At 33.0% G+C, this 27327-nt stretch overlaps 1 protein-coding gene across 1 annotated transcript; it reads left to right on the forward strand.

The window, feature by feature from the left end:
- The first annotated feature begins 1163 nt into the window (after positions 1 to 1163).
- Positions 1164 to 6741, forward strand: LOC131651975 (DNA (cytosine-5)-methyltransferase CMT3-like). The gene is made up of 20 exons (XM_058921724.1): positions 1164 to 1561; positions 1676 to 1775; positions 1889 to 1996; positions 2087 to 2206; positions 2307 to 2406; positions 2505 to 2731; positions 2825 to 2890; positions 2999 to 3241; positions 3913 to 3971; positions 4096 to 4162; positions 4253 to 4582; positions 4669 to 4737; positions 4850 to 4936; positions 5037 to 5124; positions 5351 to 5469; positions 5550 to 5651; positions 5734 to 5777; positions 5872 to 5941; positions 6132 to 6235; positions 6331 to 6741. The coding sequence occupies exons 1-20, from the start codon at positions 1329 to 1331 to the stop codon at positions 6506 to 6508; spliced, it is 2514 nt and encodes an 837-aa protein (XP_058777707.1). The 5' UTR covers positions 1164 to 1328; the 3' UTR covers positions 6509 to 6741.
- Positions 6742 to 27327: the final 20586 nt, after the last annotated feature.

Below are 27327 nucleotides of genomic sequence, written 5' to 3' on the forward strand. Positions count from 1 at the left end.
TTCATCGTGAGTGCGGTTAGCTGGGAGGAAAGGAAAAAGATTTTTGGCGAGGACATAATCATATAGTTTTTTTAACATGAGTGATTGTATTGTGCAAATAGTACCGATAAGTCAAAGTTGTTATACAACCTTGCCAGTGCTCAAGGTATTAAGTCTGGTCCTACTGGCCAAGTTATGGTGCTCCCACCTTAGACCATTGTTCCTACCGCGACTGTTGCTCCCATCTCGGCCACCGAGATTGCTACCGGTGGCCCCGTGGTCGACCAATTCGTCAGAGTTGCAGTTACTCTAACCATGAAGGATACACCACATCTCAAATTTCAACAAAGAGGGGCCTGGACGAAGATTAACATTCACCCTAAACGAGGGTTTTCCCAAGTGAACCCGTCTGGTTGGGGATGCTTCTTCGGGGTCAATGAGGTGACATACCATCATATAAGGCACCTCACCACCCTATTGAAATATAAATCGAGAAAGGAACACTTTCGACTGATCAGACAGAGACCGCCCTATTCAATGATAAAAAAAACTCTGTATATAAAAGACTTGTTGATCCCTCTATTTAAATGCTTTGAATGATAAGAAGTTGTGTACACCCTCGTCGAGGTGAACGGAGCTAAGAAAGTTCTTAAGGTGGAAATTACTTGTCGTCCATGGTCCAAGACGCCAAAAAAATATATAGTATATTTTTTTTGAGTATATCTTAGGGTACTTTCTAAGCATAACTGAGAGACTAATTATTCGAATCATATACGATCATATAGGCTACCGAACCCAAAAGCTTTGATTAAGCGGGAAGAAACCTATGCCATCTCAAACATTATATAATATAATTTAGAACATATAAATTCTACAACCTCTTAAACAAGACAAATTGAATAATAATTACGGTAAATAGAACTACTAAATATAGAGTGGAGTAAGTGGACAAACTTAATTGAAATTTAATAAACATTTTAAAACTCACTAAAAAACATAGTGCTACTGCTATCACTACACATCTCTTCTGAAGCGACACACTCCTGTAATTTAGAGAGGCATTGGTTCAAAATAAATAAATACTAGAGTTGATATAAATGCGGGTAAAGACAAATACTATCCCAAAAATATTTAATTTCCATTTATAATCATCCACTGGGAGCGGGTAGCCCGGGAACTAAAATTTAGCGAAATATTGAAATCCAAAAAAAAAAAAAAGTTCCCGCTCATACTGGAGGTTAAAACCCCAATTATTTTTCGTTTTCTCACACAATCGCTTATTGCCGCTTCCGCTTTTTCATTTTCACTCTTCAGCTTCTCATTTTTCATTTCATCTCTCAGCAACGAAAATGGGAAAAACTCGCTCTGGTAGCAAACGCGCTCAGCGTTCACCAACACCGGAACTAGATGAACAAGACGACACCGTTTTGCAACAAGATAACGAAATCGTTTCGCTTCTTCCTTCCGAACGGAAGAAGCTTAAGTCGTGCTCTACTAACACTGAGGGTGCCGCGTTTGTTGGAAAACCTATTCCTGCAGAGGAAGCCAGATCTAAATGGCCGAGACGTTACTCAAAGAAAGAGTCAGTTTTTTTTTTTTTAATTTTATATTTTAAAAATTTTTAAATTTAATTTATTATATAACTTTTTTTGTTTCTTAGAATTGTTGTGAACTTACTATTGACAATTATTTGCAGTGGATCTGAAGAGAATGATTGTTTGAAAGCGAAGTTTCATTATAAAGAGGCAAATGTGGATGGTGTTAATTATAAGCTCAATGACACTGCCTATGTCAAGGTATTTTATTTTATTTTACTTCATGTTGAAGATTTAGGGTTTTAGGGTTTATATGTTTTGTTGATTAGGGGTTTTATTATTGTGTTATGATTTTCTGAATTGTGTTGTTTTAGGCTGAAGATGATAAACCTGATTATATTGCGAGGATTGTTGAGTTCTTTGAATCTGATGACAAAGAACTATTTTTTACTGCTCAATGGTTTTACAGAGCAGAAGATACTGTAAGATTGTTTTTTTAACTGTATTTTTTGTGTGATTGTTTACATTTTTAGGGTTATTGTTAATTTTGGAGATTTCAATTGTTGTTGTAGGTTATTAAGATTCATCCTGAGCTTATTGACAAGAAGAGAGTCTTTATATCTGATGTTAAAGATGAAAATCCTCTTGATTGTATTGTGAGAAAAGTGAAAATTGCCCTGATTACTCCTGATGTAAGTGTTGTTTTGTAACATTTGGTTTGTGTAATTTGTGGCTTTAAGTTCAAAGGTCTGAGTTGTTTGCATATTGTATTTTTTTTTTTGTCTACTTTAGGTAGATTTGGCTGCAAAGAATAAGAAAATGCCTGCTTGTGAGCTGTATTATGACATGAAGTACACTGTTCCGTATTTAACATTCTCTAGCATTGTCAGTGGTATGAAATTCGTTATAATTTATGATAGTTTCTTTAAGTTTCTGTGTTGACACTACTCAGTTACTTAAGTTGGGTGTGCTTTGGTGTAATTGATACAGACCAAACCAAAATAGAAAGTGATACCTCTACTATTTCAAGTGAATCCGATTCTAAATCTGGGGCTAATGGGTGCGTTGCTGAGAATAGTATTGCCAATGGAGGCTCAATTCAAGATAAACATTCTGAAAAGACAGAGTGGACCTTATTAGATTTGTATGCCGGATGTGGAGCCATGTCCACTGGTCTTTGCTTTGGAGCTTCTATATCTGGCATAAATCTTGTGACGGTATTTTGAATAATTTGCATAATCAGTTCATTTAAGTTGTTTCTAGAGGTTTTTTTAATACTGATTTTATAATGTTTGTTTTTGACTTTAAAGAGGTGGGCTGTTGACATAAATGAACATGCATGTGAAAGTTTGAAGCTAAATCACCCAGAAACACATGTATGTATTTGTTGGTATCCATTGATTATTTCACACTATTGTTACTTTGTTCTTAGTTCTACATTCTTATTGTTATTAACTTTTTGCTTCCCAAAATATGTAATTCAGGTGAGGAATGAGCCCGCAGAAAACTTTTTAAGTCTACTGAAAGAGTGGGCTAAGCTCCATGAAGAGTTTGTATTGAAGGCATCAGAGAAGTCAGATTCTAATGTTGATGCTGATGAACCTGAAGACATGCAAGATGAAGCTGCTGATGACTCATCTGACTCTGAGGAGTTTGAGGTAGAAAGACTGCTTGCTGTTTGCTATGGGGATCCCAACTCTGATAAGAAACCAGGACTTTACTTTAAAGTATGTTTTCTTCAACCTTGCACTTTAATTGACTGGTTTATGTAACCATAACAGTTATTGGCACCTATGTGGTTAATCGTGATTGAATATAGATTAAACTAGTCTTCAAAATATAATTTATATACAATTAAAGAAATCATCTTACTTAGTAATTATTAATCAATAGACTAAGTAGGAAGAACAAAATAATTATTTGTGGGCCAGAACATAGACATCACTTTTAAAATAATCATTTGATGGGCTTATCCCATTATTCTAGTAGCCGTTACAATATCAGCTTTGATATCAGTCTGGTGCTGCAATTAGCAGCCACTACAACTGCCTGTTGGTAGCTGCCTGTGGGACCAATTGTATTTCATTGAACCTTACCACCATTCTGTTATTCCACTAATGCGGTGTTATAGTGTTCTACTTCAGTTGTGGATTGTGACTTGCCTTAAACCATGTTGTTAGTATCCTCCAAACCATGTTGCCTTAAACCATGTTGCCTTAAACCATGTTCTACTTCAGTTGTGTATATTTACTTTCCTTAATTTTTGTATTGCTTAAAATTTTCAAGCCCTCCCATTCTAATGGCTAGTCTTTTTTGTGATCCTAATTTATTTCTGACAAAATGCATTTTTTTCAATAAGTTGTCATTAGTTTAAAGCTATAAAATTTTAATCATTCAGGTGCAATGGAAGGGTTATGATTCCAGTTACGATACATGGGAACCAATAGAGGGCTTGAGGTATACTCCAGTTATTAATTTTTTAAATTATTTTTCTCATTAACTTTGCTTCACTAGATCTTGTCTAATACATAATGTCTATAGCCACATCTATGCATTCTAACTATGATTTGAATTGTAACAGAGACTGTACAGATGCCTTGAAAGATTTTGTAACAAATGGGTGTAAAGAAAAATTATTACCTCTTCCTGTGAGTCTCTCCTCTCTGAAATGTTGGGTTACTCTTAATCAATTTTTTTAAACTAATGCCCCTTTCAACTGGTTTTAAATGCTTGACCAGGGTCAAGCTGATTTTATTTGTGGAGGACCACCTTGCCAAGGAATTAGTGGTTTCAATCGATTCCGTAATGATAAAGAGCCATTGAATGATGTTAAAAACAAGCAGTTGCTTGTTTATATGGACATAATTGATTTCTTGAAGCCAAAATATGTACTGATGGAGAATGTTGTTGACCTTTTGAAGTTTTCTGGTGGGTTTTTGGGCCGTTATGCCATAGGGCGTCTTGTGGCCATGAATTATCAAGCTAGAATGGGAATGATGGCTGCAGGTTCATATGGCCTTCCTCAATTCAGAATGCGTGTTTTTCTTTGGGGAGCTCTTCCTAATGAAGTAAGATTATTGTATGCTGAAGATTTTTATTCTTATTGATATGATGTTTTGTAAGATTATTGATACATCTGCTGTTCCATTTGTAGAAACTGCCTGCTTATCCCTTACCAACTCATGATGTGGTGTCAAGATCGGTCGTGCCCACTGAGTTTGAAGTAAGAAATAATATAATCAGAGATGTTTGTTCTGTTTCCTTAGATGAAGAATGTGTTCTTCTATTGTAATGTTAAGTTTGATCAATGAGGTTTGGTTGTTATCATAATGCAGGAAATTACAGTTGCATATCCCCCCGAAGAAAAGCGTCAGCTGGCTGGTGCGGTTTTGCTTAAAGATGCTATAGAAGATCTTCCCGCAGTATGTTTATTCTGCTCCGAAGTTTGTTGTTAAATCAAGTTTTTATTCCAAAAGAATTTTGATTCCATGTTTGCCATGTTTTTTAATCTTTGTCAAACAGATTACAAATTATGAGAACCAGGATGAAAGGAGCTATGGCACTAAACCTCGTACTGACTTTCAAAAGTATATCAGATTAAAGAGAAGTGGTGTGTATCCTATTTAATATTGGTTGTATGCTATTAGAATAACCTTTTGTCATTGCATTGAGAGATTTCAGCCCCTGTATCCATAGCGAATCTTTCAAAATTTTACACCATAAAACTATATCTCATTCACTTGGAACAATATTTGTGTAATCTGTTTTTAATGTTGTCTGATGTTATTCTATCATGCATTTAACTGGTGCCTGATCTTGCATTTTCTTCATTCTAGAGATGGTGAATTTTTCGGCTCACTCTCAAAGTGCACCAAGTGGAATGCTGTTTGATCACCGTCCTCTCCAGTTAAACAAAGATGACTATGACAGAGTTTGCCAAGTTCCAAAGAAGAAGGTGCATGTCTTGAATTTACATAATAGGCTTTTACTTTTTTTGTTGTTTCTCTGTAAATTTAACCTTGTCTGCTTTTTTAGGGAGCAAACTTTAGAGACTTACCTGGAGTTCTTGTTAAAGGCAACAAGGTTGAATGGGATCCTTCAGTTGAGCGAGTATTGCTTGAATCTGGCAAGCCATTGGTATTTTTCTTTTCTTTCCTTACAACTATGATTATTTTGAAGCAATTTCTATGTTAATCACAAAAGTTGTATGTGTTTGTAGGTTCCTGATTATGCGATGACATTCGTCCGTGGGACCTCTTCAAAGTATGTAAATTCATAATTTTCCTATGCTGTTATCATGTTTACTTGTTATTCTGTCTAAATCAATCATCTTATGTATCTGTCTGAATAACAACAGACCATTTCGTCGATTGTGGTGGGATGAAATTGTTAATACAGTTGTAACAAGGGCAGAACCTCACAACCAGGTAATTATCTACTTTTTTACAACATGTTACTTATAACTAATGCCACTTATGCAGTTGTTCTATTCCCTGCAAGTCTTTTCAAAACATTGTGGCTTTGAGTAATTGTTTATATTTTTCAAGATAGCAGTTTTTTTATTTTCTTGATCATATATCATTTTGCATTTCTCAATTCTAAATAATTCATTTTCAGGCCATTCTCCACCCTGAACAAGACAGAGTTCTTAGTATCCGAGAGAATGCAAGGCTACAGGGATTCCCGGACTGCTATAAACTTTGCGGCCCTATCAAAGAGAGGTATGTTTAGAAGGATTGCTTAATGTAATTTCTTACTTCATAACTTTTTTCCTAAAGTATAACTTGGCAACTCAACTGTTCTTTCTTAAATGCAGGTATATGCAAGTTGGAAATGCAGTGGCTGTTCCGGTGGCTCTAGGCCTTGGATACACATTAGGTTTAGCTATCCAAGGACTCTCTGATGATAAGCCCTTGACAACTCTACCATTCAAGTACCCAAGTTCTCTTGCTCTTAAAACCTTAGCTAAGGTTGAGGATAATGATTCAAGTTGACCTGTTCCTCCTACAAATCCCAATCTCTTCTATTTACATGTTAGTTAGTTTCCATCATTCTTATTAGGAATTTCCTTTTCAAGTTGAGAGAATGCTTCAGGCTGAAGAGTATGAATGAATGTTTTGTACTATTATCATCATATTCATAATGATTTTTGATTCACTTCGGTGATGGTCATGCAATTTGTTGTAATGTATCCAATGCTTAACAATTGGAGTTCAGTTAATGATTACATTTGATCAATGCCTTTATTATGACAATTTTGAGTCATATGAAGTTATTAGATAAATTGTTTTGTTGAGGTTTAAAACCATTATTAAGTGAACGGTTTCAAAAGCAAGATAAACATTGCAGCAATGATTAGCCAGAACAATTGAACATAAAACGTTAATAAGTTTGAATGTGTTTTAGTCATAACATGTCCAAATGCCTCACTGATAGAATTTGGAACAAACTAAAAGGTTCCAAATTTTGGGAAAAGTACACTTATTAAGACAGTAATACAAGCCATGCGCATTTTCCTTATATTTTTATGAACTCAGTAAGAATTCCTATGAATAATACAAACTAATCCTCAATCTGTAATGACTAATCCTTTAAAGCTTTTAATGAGGCATTGGTGATTAAAAATGGGTCGAGACTATAATCTAGTCTTCAATCTGTTTTGGCAACAGTTCTTAAAGCTAGATATTATTCTAACTCAGCGTTCCTGAAAGCCAAAATTTGACATATATAGACATTGGTAATGGAAAAATTATTAAGATTTGGGAAGACAATTTACTCATTAAAGAATAGAGAATATTGTTATATTATATTTTTCAACAATACTTGTATAAATAATAGTTAAGGAGATTACAACCTCATAGAAAAGAAATATTCTAGAAGAAAATTATAGATTACTATTATAATAAAAGGACTAGATAGGTAAATTATGTTGTTACTCAACACACCTTCAATTTGGTGTATAAATATTTATTATGTCTATCTTGCCTACAAAAATGCTTAAAAGCGCGTCTAGCTAAACTTTTGGTAGGAATGTATGCACTTTTGTTGGCTTGAAGTTACAAATGATAGACATATGAGACCAACATTTAATTTTTCTCTGATAAAATGACAACTTATATATGTGTGCTTGGTCCTCTCATGTTAAACTAGATTATGCGTTACATTCATGGCTACTTTATTATTAGAGTATAATTTTAGTGAAAATTCAATATTTACTTCCAATTCTTCTAAAGCTACGTGGACCCATAGTCGTTCACAAATACCTTGAGCTATAACTTTAAACTGGCCTCTGCATTCCTTCTCACTACCACTCTTTATTTTTTCCTTCTCAAAGTTACAAGAAAACCCCAAATATTTAAAAGTAGACCTTCCATGTATTATTATCATGCCCAATAAATATCAATGAATATAGAGACATTCCTTTCATTAGTCTTCTTAAAAAATAATCCATTTTCTGGATTAGCTTTCAGATACCTCAGAATTCTATAAACAACATCAAGATGTTCCTCACAAGAAGAATGCATAAATTGACTTACCACACTAACTGAAAAGACAATGTTCGCTCTAGTATGCCACAAATAAGTTAGTTTATCGACCAATCTTTAATACAATCCCATGTTCACAAGAACATACCCCTTTTTCCAAAGGTTTGCATTAGGTTTAATGAGAGTATCTACTAAAAACTACTCATTCTAGTTTCTTTCCAGAGATCTATAATATATTTTTGTTAGGAAATGCCAACTCCCTTCTTTGATCAGGCAACCTCCATACAAAGAAAGTATTATAGGATCTTAATTCCCTGATTTCAAAGTTATCAACTAATTTCTCTTTTACCATAGCCATTTTAAATATATCATTTGCAATAAGGATAATATCGACATAGACTATAAGTACAATAAATTTTCCATTGTAGGATAACTTTATGTAACCCTATTTTTCCATAGATTGGGTGAAATATTTAAATCATGCTCTAGGGGACTACTTTTCCCCATACAAGAATTCTCGAGTTCGTATATATTAGATCTAAAATTGTTTTCACAATCAAGAGATATATCCACATATATTTCTTCATCTAGATCACCACTGCATTATTACCATATGGTAGTGTCATAACACAGTTTTATTTTTTTCAAGGGATCCCATCTCCTCAAGAACAACTTCCCTCCACTAAAAATCATATATGTTTTTTTAAATTTCAACACTAGACACTAGTGAGATAAAAGCGAATAATGATGAGGACAAATTTTAGTAAGAAATAAAATTAGACAAAAGATATTTAGCAAAAAGACCTAACATGCTTTCTAATAGCTATTCGTTCATCAATATCTGGATATATGATACAACTATCAGACGCTAAAATAGATTTACCTTTCTTTTTCTTAGGAGGCTAATCATTCCTAATTCAGATTCATGGCAGAATTGAGATGTTCAATCCTTGTGATTTTTTCTAACAAAGACATTTCCTTTTCAAATCTTATTTTTGATTCAAATATATTTTCTCCAAGTGTTTCATCATTATATAGAAATTTTACTAGTTCATCATTATCATTATCATTATCTTTTCTATTATCATTATTGTTTTCATCATGAGAAAATGTAAGCTCATATTCACCAATTTTCTCACTTATAGCAGGAGTTGTTTGAATGGGTGAATCATGACCAACCTAAAAATAATTTGAAACCTTATTTGTAAAAAGTAAAGCATGAACTAGTAATAAATGTTTATTTTTCTTTTCAGCAACTTCGTTTTGTTAGAGGGTGTTATGACATGAAATTTGATACATTATTCCATTTTTACGTAAAATATCATCCAAATTAGTGTTTTATTATCCTTTGCCATTATCACTTCTAAAAACTTGAACATTTAAAATTGAATTCGCACCATATTTAAAAATCCTTCACAACTATACACTCTTAAATGATCATCTATATATGTGATAAACAAATTTTGAGAGAAAGTACACTTGTAAGGTTAGAGCCCCAAACATCACTTTGAATAATAGAAGTTTTTTTTTACAAATTCACAAGCTTCATATTTAAATAGAGACAAGTTCTTATTAGTAAATAATTTTGGAAATTAGTGTTTCAAAAATAATCATAAATGCCATAAGATAGCATTGTCATAATTATTTAAAGCAAAGAAGATTCAAATATAGAACTTATTCGTTTAGAAAGTAATAGATATTCATCTTCAAAGTTGAAGTAATAGAGTCAGTCATTCTCCTTATCACTGTCAATCGTCTTTCTCGAGTTCAAATTCTGAAAGACACAACGAGAACGAAAAATGTTAGTTTGATAATGTTTTTCTTGAGCTAACTTGCTGACTAACATCAAACTTCAATAAATATTTGGGACACAAAGGACATATATAATGGTTAAACTTTGAGATAATCCAACTTAGCATTTACATGCAATGGTTGAAAAAGAGCCATTTGCGACTTTTATCTTATTATTACATGCACAAGGATGATATGGAGAAAAAAATGAAGATTCACCAGTCATATGATCAGTAACACCTGAATTTAATATCCGAGTATGATTATGACTCACACTAAAAATGTTCCTTTTTGAGCTTTATAGCACATATGAGTTGACTCTAGAAGTTTTAACAGTTTGCCTATTTGTTTCAAAGTGAATGACAACTAGGTTGATGATGACTTCTGCCATTGATCAAAATTACTAGTCTGAAGTGCACGATTAGGGATGTGAATAAGTTAGGCCGACATATATGAACCTATAGCCTGGCCTATTTAAGGTCATACCAGACCTATTTAATAAAAAGTTTAGACTCAGACTTTTTTAAAAAGTCTTTTTAATTAAATAGGCCATACTTAGACTATTAAATTTCATATGAAACCTTATAGACCGACCTATATATTCATATATTTTCAAAATAGGCCGGTTTATGTGTGCGTGCGTGCGTTGTGTGTTGTGTGTGTGTGTATGTTGTGAGTGTGTTGTGTATGTTCTATAGAAAATAGGCTAAATAGATCGACCTATAAGGCTTCATAGGTAAAATGAATTATTTAAAAGTCTTAATGTAAAACATGCTTTTAAATAGGCTTTTAGGCTAGACCATATTTTTAAAAAGGCCAGGCCATACCTAAAAAAAATCTATAATAGACCATAGGCCAGACTCAGGCCTGCCCTGACCTATTTCCACCACTATGCACGACCCTCATTATCACTTTTCTTCTTCCAGTCGCTTCCACTATCAACATAATCATCTTCAATCTTGTATTTGATAGTTTGTGATTCCAAAGCCACTAATTTGTCAACCTCAAATGGTTGATGATTGAAATTCGACTTGGATAATTTTAAAAAAGTAAAAACCTTTACCCATAATTTTTTTCTTTTCCCAAGTTAGAAAATTTTGAGAATTTCCACCAGTTATAATTTTTTTTACAGTAGTACCCTAACTCTACCTAGGACTTTAATAGCATATTAGAGAATAGAGAATACTGTTATATTTTTTTCCAGCAATAACTGGTATAAATAGAATGATTACAATTTCATATAGAATATGGATATGCTAAAATAAGAAAATTCTAGGAAAATATTATAATAATAAAAAATGCTCAACAAATTAAAAAAAAATACCCATCATAAATGACATCCATATATTATTTGATGCATTTATGAAATATGATGTCCTTTAGTCAGAGAAAAGTGATTATTCTGCAACTCATTCTTTGGGTATGCAGACTAATAATCTAATCCACAAGTAGGGGAACATGTAGAAATATCCATGTCCGCGTCAACCCACACTAACACAAAATAATATTGAATATAATATTTTTAACAACTAATTAAGTAATTACATGAATATATTTATTGGTCCAATTTCATATATATCCTACGAGCTGCTTCATATTGATTTTTTAGTAGCACCAAGATCCCTATATAAGTATATCTTGGGAAACTATGTCTTAGGAAAAATAATAGACCATATCGAGATGCTGAAACACTCCAAATACAACACATGATTGTAAGAGAGCTCTTGTTTGAGAATAATGCTGAGCCTTCTAAATGAAGTATATACACTCTGATAACATAATGCCTATGCAAGTGTCTTCCCACTTTGCCATCATCGACATCACACGCCTTTGCAGCTGTCCGGCGTCACTGAAACTCATCTTCTAGGAAGGTAAAATATGCACGGCCCCTTATGGTATTTTTGTTGGACATGTGACTTCACACCAACCAATATGAGATTTTAAAATCGAACTAATCTCGAACCAATGAAGACCTTTTAACTGGAAGAGTCTTCAAACCCAACTGACGTCTTAGTAACTAAAATTCCAAAACCAAGATTTTAACGGGTTTAGATCCAAACTCAATTAATTAGTCCCTAAATGGATGAATTTTTCAACCAAGAAAAAACAAAATTTTCTTGGTGAACTTACAAATCTACCCTTATAGAATTGCATCTTCCTCACTTGTATAATGACTTTCTCAAAAGTGCCACAACTAAACTTTAGTCAGAAAAAGTAAAAAGAATTTGTTTTAGAGAGAGAGTGAGGAGTCACAAATTAAATATTACGTTTACGTATATTTGGGAATGGACCTTTCTTTATAGGTTAGAGGTTGACACATTTTTTTTGGATCCAGAATTGATGAGTTAATCGATTGGCACATGTACCAATCGATTGGTTGGCCTAAAAAATCCAATCAATAAGTTAAAAAAGGAAATAAAATATATATAGCCATTTCCTATCATTAAAATGTTGTCCTAATCAGTTAGGACACATTTTTTCACTAACCCAATCGATTGTGTGAAGTGCCACTCGTTTGGCATGAGCATAAATTTTCCTAGTGCATTTTCTGACAGCTCCTAACTCATCTAACACGACTTCAAGGCATTTTTTGAAGTGATTTCTTGAGAAAAATAAGTTTAAAAACTTTTTTATGTGTATGTGGTGTGTGATTAGCCGTATACTTTACGAGAAAGCCCTTATGCTTTTACAATATTATTCACTTAGGCGCGTAAGGCCAAACTTTTACACACTTCAAGTCTTGTTAGATACTTCAATCTTGTAGACACTTGCTTGAGCTTTACTTTAAGATGAGACTAGAGTTATATTCCATTTAGATGCCATCATAAAAGAATCTAAATTATCAAGACCTATTGATCTAATTGCATCTTAACTGCTTTATGCCTGACTTTAGTTGTTATCATAAAAACCTAGTTGTCATCATCAAAAGCATGTTCATCTTCAAGAGAGCTTCCTTGATCAAATAACCTACAAAACAAGGTTTCGCATTTCTCCCTTTTTTGATGATGACAACACATCTCTCACTGGGGTGACAAAAGAAATAACAAATATTTGTTTGGAGTAACTAACCCCCTCCTTAATCATGTAGAGAGTATTCTATACTCCCCTTAAGAGTAAACTTCTCCTTGTTTTTTGAAATAAAAAAGGCGGGTAAAGATGCATTTCAATAAATTTAAATATGCAAACATGTTGAGAAATACAAAATTAGGAAAGGAAAAACATCTCTCTTTTATTAATTCAAAGTTTTTAGGAAATCAATGTACAAAAGGTAATTTGCAGAATTGAAATATATAGAAAAATAGGAAATAACATGAAATTAAATACACTTAGACACTTAGGTGAGAGTATTCTCTGTCAAAATCATCACCGGAGAATAAATCTAGTGGTAGTTATTTTTGGTCTAGGATAAAGTGTCGGGTTATGAGGTCGAACTTGTCATTGATCATATTTATTTTTCCAATTATGACCTTGAGAAGTCTGCAATTGATGGTAGTTAAGGAGGTTGGGGAGTAGAGTAGTTGAGTTCGTATATATCTATGGGTATTTCTTGATTATTTTCTTTTCCATTCTTCTCATTTAAAGGGGGGTTTTCAGTCACTTCTCCATTGATGATCTCAAATCTCATTGTTGTAAAACTTGTTTTCCTATTTTAGGTTCTTTTAATCAATACTCTTCTTCTCCAAAACTGAATCCAATGTTTTCTAGAATCTTTGTGATAAGATTAGCGTATGGAATACATACTTCTTTTTCCTAGTTCATCTTGATTTTGTTCTCTATCGACCATACATCTTCAAAATCAAATTAGGTAATGAGGCTAAAGTTGCTTTTTCTTAGGAAAAGTATGTGATTGGTCACATAATGGGTCATATGACTATCAAGTAGAATGTATCCAGCAGTCATTGTATTTGGTATGGTGGGTGAAAGATTCTTCATTAGATAGGATGCATCAAACTTGAGATTTAAGTTGAATACTTTGTCTCCATACTCGAGGATAATATCTTCGTGAGTAAGATTCAGAATCTCCCGAAACTCTTTCACTGACAGAGACATCCCATGCCTTTTTACTTTAGATTAAACTATTCCATCAGTGAAGTAAATATTTGAGAATAAAATCTTGATTAATGATGGATACACATTTCTAGAGGGGTCGCGGAGGAAAGTGGAGAGGTTCAATTCTTCAAGGATTTTAAAGAATTCACATTCTGTAAAGATTTTTGATTCTAGGGTGTGAATTCTTAGAAGGACTTGGTCAGCAAACTCTTGGTTGAATATCACTTCTTGTTCTTGAGTGGTGAAGGAAACAAAGAGAGGGTTGGAGGGAAATCTTAACCTTCTAAGACCCATGATGATTTTAAGAGAATAATTTCACACTCACAATTTCAAAGAAAAATATGTAACACATAAGAGTGAAAGATGAATACCTATTTATAGTGCGTGTCTTAATGATTTGATTGTGTTTTTATGGAAAAAATTAACGAAGATTGTGCTGATTGAAGATCAAATCTAAATCATTCCAAATTGGGTATGTCAATTGATTGGCTGATGGCCCTAACCGATTGTATAATCAAATATTTTAAAATTTTGAACGTTTATCATCAATGCTGAGATTGGATTTCCTTGGAGACTATGTATGACTTGAATTTGATATGAAAATATGCACGCCAAGCTCCTCAAATCGATTTCCATAAAGTGCCAATTGATGATTTTGTCAATTAGATTCCTTGGTACACTTAGGGCATGTGCTAGATTTTATCACTTTTCTGCACCCGTGTTTAATCTTATTTGCACCCATTTTTAATCTTATTTGCACCCATTTTTCTAAAAACTTAGAAACTCATTTTTTTGGTTAGTAAACATGATTTATCAAGACGAGCACAATTAAAACCACTATTTTAATGGATTAATAGGATTTTTCCGATTGTTTCAATCTTAAAATAGTCCACTGTCTCTATTATCAAGAGGTCCTAATAAAAACTTCCCTTAGAGTTTGGTTCAATCGAGGGGAGGAGAGGGGATGCATTTTTTATCAAGGGGAGGGGAGGTGAGGGGAAGGGAGGGGAGAAATTTTAATTACATATATGTTTGGTTCAAAATATGAAGGGGGAAGGGAGGAGAGGAATTTTATTTGCAAATATGTTTGGTTTACAAGGGGAGGGGAGGTATTTTGAAACTAATTTATATTTTTAACCTTATAATTTTACGATAAGATTCACGATATTTACCATTTATAATTTAAATACAAATTCATTGACGAAATATAAGTATTCAATTTGATAACATCAAAAAATTATAAAAACACAACTGTTATAATATATAATTTTAAAAAGATTATCGAATACAATAAATTGTAATAAAATTATTAGAAAAAAATATTACAATAATTAAAAAGTAAATTAAAAAAAAATATATAATTATAATAATAATAATAAGGGTAAATATGTAAATATAATTATAATTAAAATGGAACACCTCTCATCCCTTCCGAATCCCCCCAAATCAGGGGGAAGCAAAAAGTGACTTAGGAGAGAATTTGGTCCCCTCCATCTACCTCCCCCCCTCTTAAAATTTGAATCAAACACATAAATTATTAAATATCCCCTCCCCTCCCCTCCATTTACCCAAAGGGTCCGTTTGGTTCAACAGAGAGGAGGGGAGGGGAGGGATTTTAATAAAGGGGAGGGGAGGGGAGGTGAAGGGATGTATTTTAATTAAATTTATGTTTGGTTCAAAAGAGGGGGAGGGGAGGGGAGGGAGACATTTTAATCAAATAAATGTTTGGTTCGCAAGGGGAGGGGAGGGGAGGGGTTTTAAAACTACTTTACCTTTTTACCCTTAAAATATTATAACACTCTTACTAAATAAAATTAAAACAAAATGATATTTCACAAAAAAAAAATTGTCAACTCATGAACAACATAGATAATCACAAATAAAATATTTAATATTTCAAATACTCAAAAATATATTAAAGTGTAAATAAAATATCGATAAATGCCATAAAATCATTATGTTATCAATCTTCAAATGAATCATTTTCTCTTCTTGATAATCCATCTAATCTTATAAAATATTTATAAAATTAAATTATATATAATATATAACTCATATACTACAATTATAAATCGATATGTAATACAACACAACAACTTATAAAACAATTACGTTATTACAAACAAAACAAAAAAAAAATGAAAATAAACAAAATAAAACATAAAAAAAAAAACAGAATAAGATACATGGAAAAAAAAGTGAGTCATAGCAATTAAATAATGGAGTTGCCGTTAAAAATATGAAATTTTTTAATAAAATGACAAATTAGCATATAATATTTATTAAGGACAATTTATGATTATAATAAAAAAAATGAGGATAATTTTGTCAATATAACAAAAATAGATTTTAATATAACTCCTCTCCCTCCAAATCCCTCCAATTCGGAGGGAACGAAAAACTGCTCTCGGAGGGATTCAGATTACCTCCCCTCCCCTCCCCTCATAAAAAATTGAACCAAACACAATTGATTTAAAATATTCCCTCCCCTCCCCTCCCCTCCCCTCCAAAACCCCCCAACCAAACGGACCCTAACCAAATAGACCCTTAGGATCTGTTTGGTTCAATCGAGGGGAGGGGAGGGGAGGGGAGGGGAGGGATTTTTATCAAGGGGAGGGAAGGTGAGGAGAGGGATTTTAATTACATATATGTTTGGTTCAAAATATGAAGGGGGAGGGGAGGAGAGAGGAGAAATTTTATTTACAAATATGTTTGGTTCACAAGGAGAAGGGAGGTATTTTGAAACTATTTTACATTTATAACCTTGTAATTTTATCATAAGATTCACGATATTTACCATTTATAATTTAAATACAAATTCATTGACGAAATATAAGTATTCAATTCTATAAAATAAAAAAAATTATAAAAACGTAACATTTATAATATATAGTTTTAAAAAGATTATCGAATACAATAAAATCTAACAAAATTATTTGAAATAAAATATTATAATAATTAAAAAGTAACATAAAAATATAAAAAATAAAATAAAAAGAATTCAATTATAATTATAATAAGGATAAATATGTTAATATAATTATAATTAATATGGAGCACCTCCCCTCCCCTCCAAATACCCCAAAATCAGAGGGAAGCAAAAAGTGGATCAGGAGAGAATTTGGTCCCCTCCATCTACCTTCCCTCCCCTCTTAAAATTTGAACCAAACACATAAACTATTAAAAATCTCCTCCCCTCCCTTCCATTTACCCCCAACCAAACAGATCCTTAGGGGGAACACTAGTCAAATTATGGTGTGTTCGTCTCTATGCTTCATTGGATAAATAATGAGATGATAAGCCCATCACATTCACATACACATCCACTCAAGCTACTACGAGGTTAGATGGTCACTAAGGATCATAAATATTGAGATATCTTCAAAACACATGCTTTGGTCATTTTTCCGTTGATATTCACCATAATCTTACGTTATTGGGTTACCGAGTATACCTCTTTGATTTGCACAACTTCCTTAATGGTCATTTAAAATATTCGACCTGCAAAACATACCTAAAAAACACAATAAGGTTTCACCTTTGGTACCCAAATTTTCTTGGGTCCAGGTGGGTTATGTTTTCCAGAAGGTATAAGGTTATCACCTTTAGACATTTTAAATTTGTCAAAATAGAAGGGCTCTAAATGGACAAATCTTTTGTTGTGTGTGCATTTATAAACTAGATGATTATTTTTCTTTTGATCTACCACTTTACTAGATTTTATATCCTTTTTGAATCCTAGTTAATTCTTATTTAAGGAAGGCCTTTGACTTGATAGGAACAATTCAACCTTTTCTTTTCCTTGGGTAAACTTGCCTAAGGTTTCATGTAATTAAATTACTTCCTTTATCAGAGAGACATAAGTTTCACAAGATTCATTTGAGTTTCTAATCTAATTTATCATTTAAGTGATTTATTGCTTTCTTCAAGAAGTCCTATACACCCCTTAAGGTCTAAGTTGCATTTTCTAAGTTTTTAATTTTCTTCAACCAACTTAAAACTACTTCTAAACAATTGCTTATATGATGGTCAAGTTACCTCAATATTATTTTCCTTATAGGATGCCTTTAAGAACACTTCGTCTTCTTCGTTGGAAAAAGATTATAGTATGTTTCTCCCTGAGGTTGATGCCCATTATCCCTTTCTTCTTAAAATATTGCACTTGAAGATACTCATTTTTCACAGTTACTTACATTTGAGGTTCCTTTGTTTGATGTTGAATCATCCGAAGATCGTTCAACTATTTAGTATATTCTTTCAAAGGATACCATCAGAGTTGTTTGATAGGAGTTTAATAAAGTTGATGATTCTTCAGTTTTTTTAACTTGCTCCTTCATCTTTAAGTAATTGAACTAGTTTACTCAATTTCTCTATGATTTTCTTCTTCCTTGATTTTTCCTACAATTCATGAAGGCTCCCATCTTTAGATTAAGCTTCAAATTCTTAACTCTTACATATTGGTTAGCGACAAACATTCCAATATAATTTCTAATATTTCTAAATTTTGAAAAATATTTAAAAGTTTTATCTTCGTCTTCTTCGCCTCGTGTGTTCATCTCCTCTTGTTTGATACTTGGAGAAACTCCATATATCATTTCAAAAGTATCCCATATTTCCTTAGCAGTTTTTCAATTATGAACATAATTTATTTTGCTATTATCTAGAGACATTGCTATAAAACTCTTTGTTCAGAAATCTATTTTAAATTTCCTTTTTTCTTCTATGGTCCAAATGACTCGGGTTTATCTACTATTTTTCCATTTACTTTGTAAGTAGGGATAAACACACCATTGATTAAGGTTTCTCACAATTCATAATAATACTTTGAATAAAAATTCGAAACCTACCTTTCCCCAATTCAAACTTAATACTATTAAAAGGTGAAGGCATGTTTAGAAGAATTCTATTGTTGGATGTCATCTTCCTTCTGAGACGATTAGTCCTTAAATAGGAGTTAGGCTCTGATGCCACTTGTTGGACATGTGACTTCACACACAATATGGGGAGAGGTGAGTTGCGTGTTTAATAAAAATTAAAGTTTGAAAAACTTTTTGGAACAATTTTAGAGTTTAAAAATATTTTGGCAAAGATTTAGAAACAAGAAGCGAAAATTAAAAAGTTAATGGATAGAGAGAAAACACCAGAAGTTATAGAGGTTCGGTCGAAAGAAAAGACCTAATCATCTTCTCAAGATTTCTTCTTGAGAGTATCCAATAAATTTAAGAGATTTTACTAGGTTGAACTCTCGAACAGCCTTATGTAAGGAAAAGTGAAGTTTGTGGATAACTTCCAACCAAAAAATAAACAAGGAAGTCTTCCTTCGAAATTAAGGATCAAATCAGTTAGTCTCTTTACACAAGAAACTTTGAGTGGTAAGTATTCAAACTTCAAACTAGGATTTTACACGGGCTAATCTTGAAACCGAGAGAGCTTTTAACACCAGGCTAAACTCACAAACCGAACAGGGGTTTTATACTGGGCTAACTAAGAATCTAGGAGATTTTATACCGGACTTATCTTCAACCTTAATAAGCTTTTAAAACCAGACTAAGTTTGAAGCTTTAAACATGTTTTACTTAGGATAAACACCAACTAAGATGAGATTTTAATACTGGGATGATCTCAAACCGATGAAGACTTTTAAGCGGGTAGAGACTTTTAAACCGATGACATACCGTTGTAAAGTAGCGCGTGGTTATAAGTTTGCTGTATCAACCACAAGCGCGCTATCGTTGAGATAAACTATGTAACACACTATCTATCACAACAGTTGATGTAAACAACCTTCCAACCTTCATGGTATATGGAAGAGTTTATTATAAAATTTGAGATTGCTTGTTTTTCCCTGCCCCTCATTAACCATATACAACCAATCAAATATATTTTTGAGTTAATAATCAGAAAAATTAAATTATTCTTGAAAAACAAATTAAACAATCCTATATTTTTCGAATTGCATGCCTTTTGTAAATCATGATTTCCTCTTTAGCCTATATGATTTGATTCACTCCCAAATTCTTCAAAGTAATGTTGATGAATGTATGCCAGTCTGAGCCTTTCATACAAAATTTGATTTCTTCTTATTTTCTATTTTATTTTTCAAACATCAAGATTTGTGTGAAAGACCACACTGACATCCATTTATCAACATTGTTTTGAAGAATTTATGTCATTGAATGAAATTCTATACGCTAAAGGGGAAATTATGATCTACAAGATGCGTGCAATCCGAAAAAACATTGGATCGTCTAAGTTAATTTTCAAGAATAACTTTATTTTTTAAATTATTATCTCAAAACTCTATTTAAATGAATGCAAGTTCAATAAGGGGTTAGTGAAACAAACAATCACATATGATATAACAAATTCACTAACAACATTTATCAATAAAAACATCAATTAATTAACATAGATTGAGAGAACTAAACAACTAACTATTTCTCGAAGCTTTAAGTGATAAGTAAAGAACCATAACCACTTGCTAGCTGCACATGAAAAACCATTTATTAACAAAAGGGATTAATATGTTTTTAGTCCCTATAAAATTATCAAATTTTATTTTTGGCCCCTATTAAAAAAATGACATGTTTTGGTCCCTACAATATTATTATGCACGTAGTTTTAGTCCATACTGTTAAACTGATGTGTATTTTTGAATGATTATTTTATAGACATGTTTAGAACGTCATAAAAATTTCCTCGAAAAAAAAGGAACTCAAAATTTGATTTCTAAGTCGAGATTTGCATTACTTTTATCATTATCTTTTGAAATTTAAAAAATTCATATTTAATTCTTCTCATTTTAAAAGATTCTATAATTTGGTAGGGACTAAACCTGCATGCATAAAAATTTTATAGGGACTAAAATATGTCATTTTTTCAATAGGGACTAAAAATAAAATTTGAGATATTTATAGGGACCAAAAACATACTTAACCCTTAACAAAAAATACAAAACAACAGCAACAACAAGAACATAAACAACATTTACCAACAACATACATACATTTAATTGAAAAAAAGATTGTCTCATAATGAAGTTGAAGTTGAACTACTTGTGTTACTATGAAAGAAAATGCAAGGAGGATGAATAGCTTCATCCTCCTTGTATTTTTTCTCATACTATGTGAACCACAAACCATCATGTGAACCACAACCATACTATGTGAATTTGAATTCTATAAACACCATAAAAAAACAACATGTTAACATAAAATAGCATGACATTATAATCCAACAAAATTTATCAATATGCATAATAATAACATCAACATAAAAACAACATACACAAAGAAGAAAGAATATAAAAAATATTTGTCAACAACAACAAGCAACAACAAAACATGTGAAACCGAAGTAAATAATATGAAAAATCATGTCAACAAACATTTTTCTACATTTATCAACAACAACATACAATAATAAAAAACCATAAAGTATCTAACATGAAGAAAATCATATGAAAATCATGTGAAACATAAAAATAACATACACTAAAATGAGAGAATAAGGAAGAATAAGAATACCTTTATGTACGAAGAATAATATTGACGACTATACTGTAGAATAGGAAAATTAATGATGAAGAAAAGGAGAAAAATGAGTGCTAGGGCTTTGCTGTGAAAGATACGACGATACTGTCAAGAAACGAGAGTTAATTCGCTTATATATTGGTAAATAATTTCACAACGGGTGTCACTACCAACCGTGATGATATATATGAGTAATATTGCTATTTAGTACGAAACAATTTGAAGAAGAAAGACAAGAATGCACACATGTCACTATTTTAGAGGTGAATTTTAAATTTAATTTTCTTTTTAATAGAGATCATGGAGTTGTGGTGATAATGAATGGTTGAGATTTATTTTTGCATTTCTTGTTTTCATGTTTTCTTACTAATAATAATTTTCATATCTGTTATTAGGGGCTAAGATCAACCATAGTGATTTTATTTAAAAATAATTAAAAAAGAAAAGATGCGCCTTAATGTTAAAGGAATAATTTTTTTGAGGGCGCTGAGGTTTGAACCCATGAAATCTTGATTGTATCACCAAGGTGAAGTCATAAACTGTTATTATATCATAACAATTTTTAATAAAAAAATAAAAAAATATCAGCGCCTGAGTTTAGGGATGTCCCCACAGTGTTTGGAAAAACTGTGGTGACTTGAGCATTGTTGTTTGTACATTTTGTAGTAGTGATTCATCACCTTAGGTTCCCGAGGTTTCGGCTTAAATGACCTGACTTTATCCCCTATGTTCTTCTGCTGACACTTTTTCTTTTAAGAGGTTGTGATTGAGACTTTGTTCCCCTAACGCGATTTTTGAAAATATTCTCATCTATTATTAAAATATTGACAAAAGCATACACATTTCAACACTTTTAATAACGAGAAATCACCAAACAAACATATCGACACGAAGAAAAATAAAAGGGTTAAATATACAAAACACCCCTATAATGTTAGCGACTTTTGATTTTAGCCCCTGTAATTTTTTTTTGGATTCCCCCTTGTAAAGTTAAGATTCCATATCTTTAACCCCTCAAGTGACAAAGTGACATGAAATCTTCAATGTTGCTTATGTGGCATGTCCACGTGGATTTTCTTTTATTTTTTAAAATTCACATGGATTTTTTTTAAAGTTTAATTTTTTTTTTGAAAATTTTATTATTGTTTTTATTATGAGGGTGGTAAATCAAAATTCGTTAGCATTACAAGGGCTAAAATATATTTAAAACAAAAAAAAAGTATTTTACCCCCTATAATATTAGCGAATTTTGATGTACCCCCTATAATATTAGCGAATTTTGATTTACCCCCTCATAATAAAAACAAGAATAAAATTTTCAAAAAAAAAAAACAATTTTTCAAAAAAAAAAAGAAGTTAATTTTTTATTATTTTTTTAAAATTTTCACGTGGATTATAAAATATTTAAAAAATAAAAGAAATTACCACGTGGACTGCCACATAAGCAGCTAGAGAGAATCTTTGCTGCAATGTGGCAGTTAGAGGTGTACTTAAAGGAATCTGAAAATTACAAGGGGGATAAAAAAATAAAACCTTTACCAGGGGCTAAAATCAAATCTCGCTAACATTACATGGGTGTTTTATATATTTAACCCAAAATAAAAAATACATCACATATGCAATGTTTTTGATTATAGAATCTGATTGCTTGTATAATGTTGCGCGAGCAGATTCTATAATTTGAACTAAATCAACATGACATGAAAAAAGAACTAATAATACTTAAATTTGACAAAATCTATTGTATTTAAAGTACATGTCCACCAAAGCTAAGTGTATGCAAAGTATTCAACAACATGAGAGAGAAACTCTAACTTCTCTTTAGAATTTCACACATTTTTCAAAACATGGCGTTTGGTGGTTGGACTGAAGTACGAAACAAAAATAATAGGAGAATAAAAAACAGTGGATCATACTGGGTGGCTAGGATGGGGAAGGAAGATCAACAAGATGAAGACGTGCCTAACTTTTTCTTTACGGGATTTCCAGAGGATTTTGGCGCTGAGGATCTTTATGAAGTATTCAAAGATTATGGCTTGGTGATGGAGGTGACAATTCCCCCAAAAAGAGACGAGAGAGGTAGGAGGTATGGTTTCGTGAGATTCAGAAAGGTGAACAATGATAGAGTCCCAACAACAAAGATGGATAATATCTTCATCAGAGGCAGGATTACACGCAAACATCCCTAAGTTCAATAGAGAGAGGCTAGAGAGATGTGCTAGGGGAGGTGAGATGGATCCAATAGCAAGAAAGAACAATATGAACAATCCAAGAGGGACTAAAAGGAGTTATTATGAAAGTAAGGGAGGAAGATATTATGCCAATGTGGTGAAAGAAAATGTGATGGTTTATGGTGAGAAGAAAGAAGGTGATGAGTTTAACAACAATGTAACACTTAAGGGGAGGAAAACATTAGGTTGGATTGCAAGGGAGTAAAACCCTAAGTTTTCTCACTTACAGTTCAATGTTGATGAGTCTGATTTGGCTAGATTTGAAAAAGCATACGTTGGGGTAGTGAAAACTGCGGAAATGACGTACAACATAAAATGAGCTTTCCATTCTGAAGTTTATTTTATATTCAAAGCTACTCCTTTGGGGGGCAATTTATGCTTGTTGGAAGAACAAGATGAAGGTGAAATAAAGGCTCTGGTGGAAGAAGCTAAAGATTGGATTGCACAATGGTTCTTAGAAATCCACCCTTGGTCACCGGAAGATGTGGATAATGAGAGACTAACATAGATGAGGTTTTATAGATTACCATGTCATGCATGAAACCCGGATTTTTTGAGTTTCTATCTGGACTTGTGGGTGCATATGTTTGTTCTGATGACGAAACCCGTGATCACACTAGAATGGATGTTGCAAGGTTTTTAATAAGAACAAAATTGTCATTGGTGTTGAATCAGTCTATCAATGTGGAAGTTAACGATCATGTGTATGGGATTAAGCTTGTTGAGGACATGCATGGCCCAAAACCTATAGTGGTCCCGAATGAAACCAAGAAAGAGGATTCTTCAGATGGTTCTTCATTGGAGGAAGAAGAGGATGATTACGGTGCATGAAGTACATACGAGATGACGGGGAATGATGATGGAGATGAGAATAGCTTGAAGGAGAGTTTTATGTCTCTTTAGTCCAAAATAGCCCGCGGAAGTAGGTTAATAACAGAAAAGAGGAGTTAGGTGGTAGCTTGGTGGCAGATACATTTGTAAGTTCGAAACATTTCAAAGAAAGTGGGAGTTCCTAGAAATTTGGAGCAGATAAAGGTGGTTTAATCATGCGGGAGAAGTCAACATTAATTGTTGATAGCGATAGGGCAGGAAATAAATCCAGGTTAACAAAGATGCGGATTCATTTTCTAAATTAGTGGGCTAAGTGTCTGGATCTTCGGACTCGATTATCTGTTCTCATTTGGGCTTTAGAGGCCCAATGCCTCAAAACCAACCCAATAAAAATAAGGCTTTGGTGGACATATATGAGTCATTGCAAATCCCATATGCTCCATCTTATTTCACAGCTCTGTTACATTCCAAAATCAACCCTAAATTAAATTCGATCATCTAACGTATATCTTCGCAAATGCTAAATGAGGAAGAGGAATAAATCGTAAGGGTTCATCAAGGTCGCCATAAGTACCACTATTTCCTGGTGAATCAATTTCGGATTCAGGTGTAGAAAAAGGGAAACGTAGAATTTGGAAGGCGATACAAAGCGTAGAAAAGAAAGTGTGGAATTCTATCAAGAAAATGGGTTTTGAGGGGGAAGAAGATGAAGTGTTTGAGGGCATAATTCGTGATTTGGAGGATAGGGTGCAAAATATTGGGGAGGGAGTGAAGGAGTGCTCTACATCGGTACTATGATAATTGACACCTTCAACATCCGAGGGAGTGGCAATTCGACGAAGCGGAGAAGAATTTATAAAATTATTAGAAATGGAAATCTAGATTTGATGTTTTTCTAAGAAACAAAGGTGTCGAAGATGGCGGAATATTTGGTTGCAGGTCTGTGGGGTTCGAAGGATTGTGAAAGGTCGGCTAGAGATGCTGTGGGAAAATCTGGAGGAATTCTAACAATCTGGAGGAATGATGTCATCTATCCAGAATTTAGCTTTTCAGGCAAAGGATTTATGGGGATAAAGGCCCTCAATAAAGGTTCGATATATTATTTCATAAATATTTATTCTCCTTGAAAATTGGCATAGAAAGTGGAGCTTTAGGTGAATTTAATAGGGAGATAGAACAAACTTGAAATAGGAGAATGGGTGGTTGGTGGAGATTTCAATTCTATAAAAAGTAGAGAGGAAATGAGGAGGTAAGAAGAACATTAGCAGAGTAGTAGAAATGGAGGAGTTTGAGAGTTTTATTGATAACAAGGAGTTGGTAGATGTTCAAGTTCTTAGAAACATTTTTACTTGGATAAAACCAAATGGTAAGGCTTGCAGTAGATTATATCATATTTTGTTGTCTGAAGGGCTGGTTTCCAAATGGTGTGTGGTGGCTTAAGAGGTGAGAAACAAGGACATATCAGATCACAAACTGGTGTGGCTTAAATCTAGTTGGGTGGATTAGGGCCCTAAAGTCTTCAAAGTCAACAATTGTTGGTATGACCATAAGGAATTCAAGACTTTTGTGCAAAAGGAATGGAACTTATTTGATGTCAAGGGTAGTAAAGCTTTTTTTCTTAAGAAGAAATTCAAGTTCCATATAGTCAGACTTCAATGGTGGAATATCAATGTTTTTGGGTGGGTGGATTTGAAGATCGAGGAAGATGTTAAATCTTTGAATAATTTAGAGGATCGGGTGCTGCAGTCTAATGGGCAAGTAACAGAGGTAGAGATTAGAGCTAGGAGAATGAACGAAGACTCTATTTGGAAAAATTTACATTTTAAATAGAGTATATTAAAGAAGAAGTATAGATATAGGTGGGTGAAGGAGGAGATATAACAACACCAAGTTTTTTCATGCTTCGATGAAGGAAAGATACAGAAGGAACTCTATTATTGCGGTTAAAAGTGGTTCTCGGTTGGTGGTCGAGTCGGTTAGTGAGGTGAAAGAAGAAATTGAGAATCATTTTGCTGTCATATTCCAGAGATCTTCCATACCAAGACCTTACTTGCAAAATATTACATTTGAACATTTATAAAATCAATATTGTGGGAGTTTAGAAGAGGAATTTTCCGAGGAAGAAATAAAGAATGTGGTGTTTGATGATGATGGGGATAAAATCCCAGGACTTGATGGGTTTAATATGGAGTTTATGAAGAATTGTTGGGACATAATTGGTGGGGGGAGGTTGTGTCCTTTATCCAAGAATTTCATAAAGGAGGTAAGCTACCTAAATCTGATGCTGCTTCCTTCCTAGATTTAGTTCCTAAGCGAGACATCCCCCAAATTCTTGAGGATTATAGGCTGATTTGTTAGATCAGTGGATTACTCAAAATCATAACAAAACCGCTAGTTTCCAAATTTAGGAGGTTTATAGGAAAGCTGGTGTCAAGTAGCCATACTGCTTTTATACCAGGAAGACAAATTTTAGACGGAGTATTGGTGACCAATGAAATTATAGATTTTGCAAAGAGGAATAAGAGGGAGTGCTTGGTATGCAAAGTGGATTTTGCTCAAGGTTATGATTGTGTGGATTGGAACTACTCAAGGTTAATGTTTAAAAGAATGGGATTTTGAGTCAGATGGTTGAAGTGGATGGAAGCTGCTGTATTTACTAGTTCTATGCCAATCTTGGCGAATGGAAGCCCATCAGAAGAATTTTGAGTCTCAATAGGTTTAAGTCAGGGTGATCCACTATCCCCTTTCTTATTTACAATTGTGGCAGAAGGGTTGGCCGGAATGGTGAGGTAGGCTTTATTTGGGGAATTGTACAATGGTTTTAAAATATCAAATGAAGTGGAATACAGTCTTCTGTATTTTGCAGATGACACTATTCTGTTTGGAGATGGCT

Source organism: Vicia villosa, linkage group LG2 (genome assembly GCF_029867415.1).
Source record: "Vicia villosa cultivar HV-30 ecotype Madison, WI linkage group LG2, Vvil1.0, whole genome shotgun sequence".
Taxonomy (NCBI): Eukaryota; Viridiplantae; Streptophyta; class Magnoliopsida; order Fabales; family Fabaceae; genus Vicia; species Vicia villosa.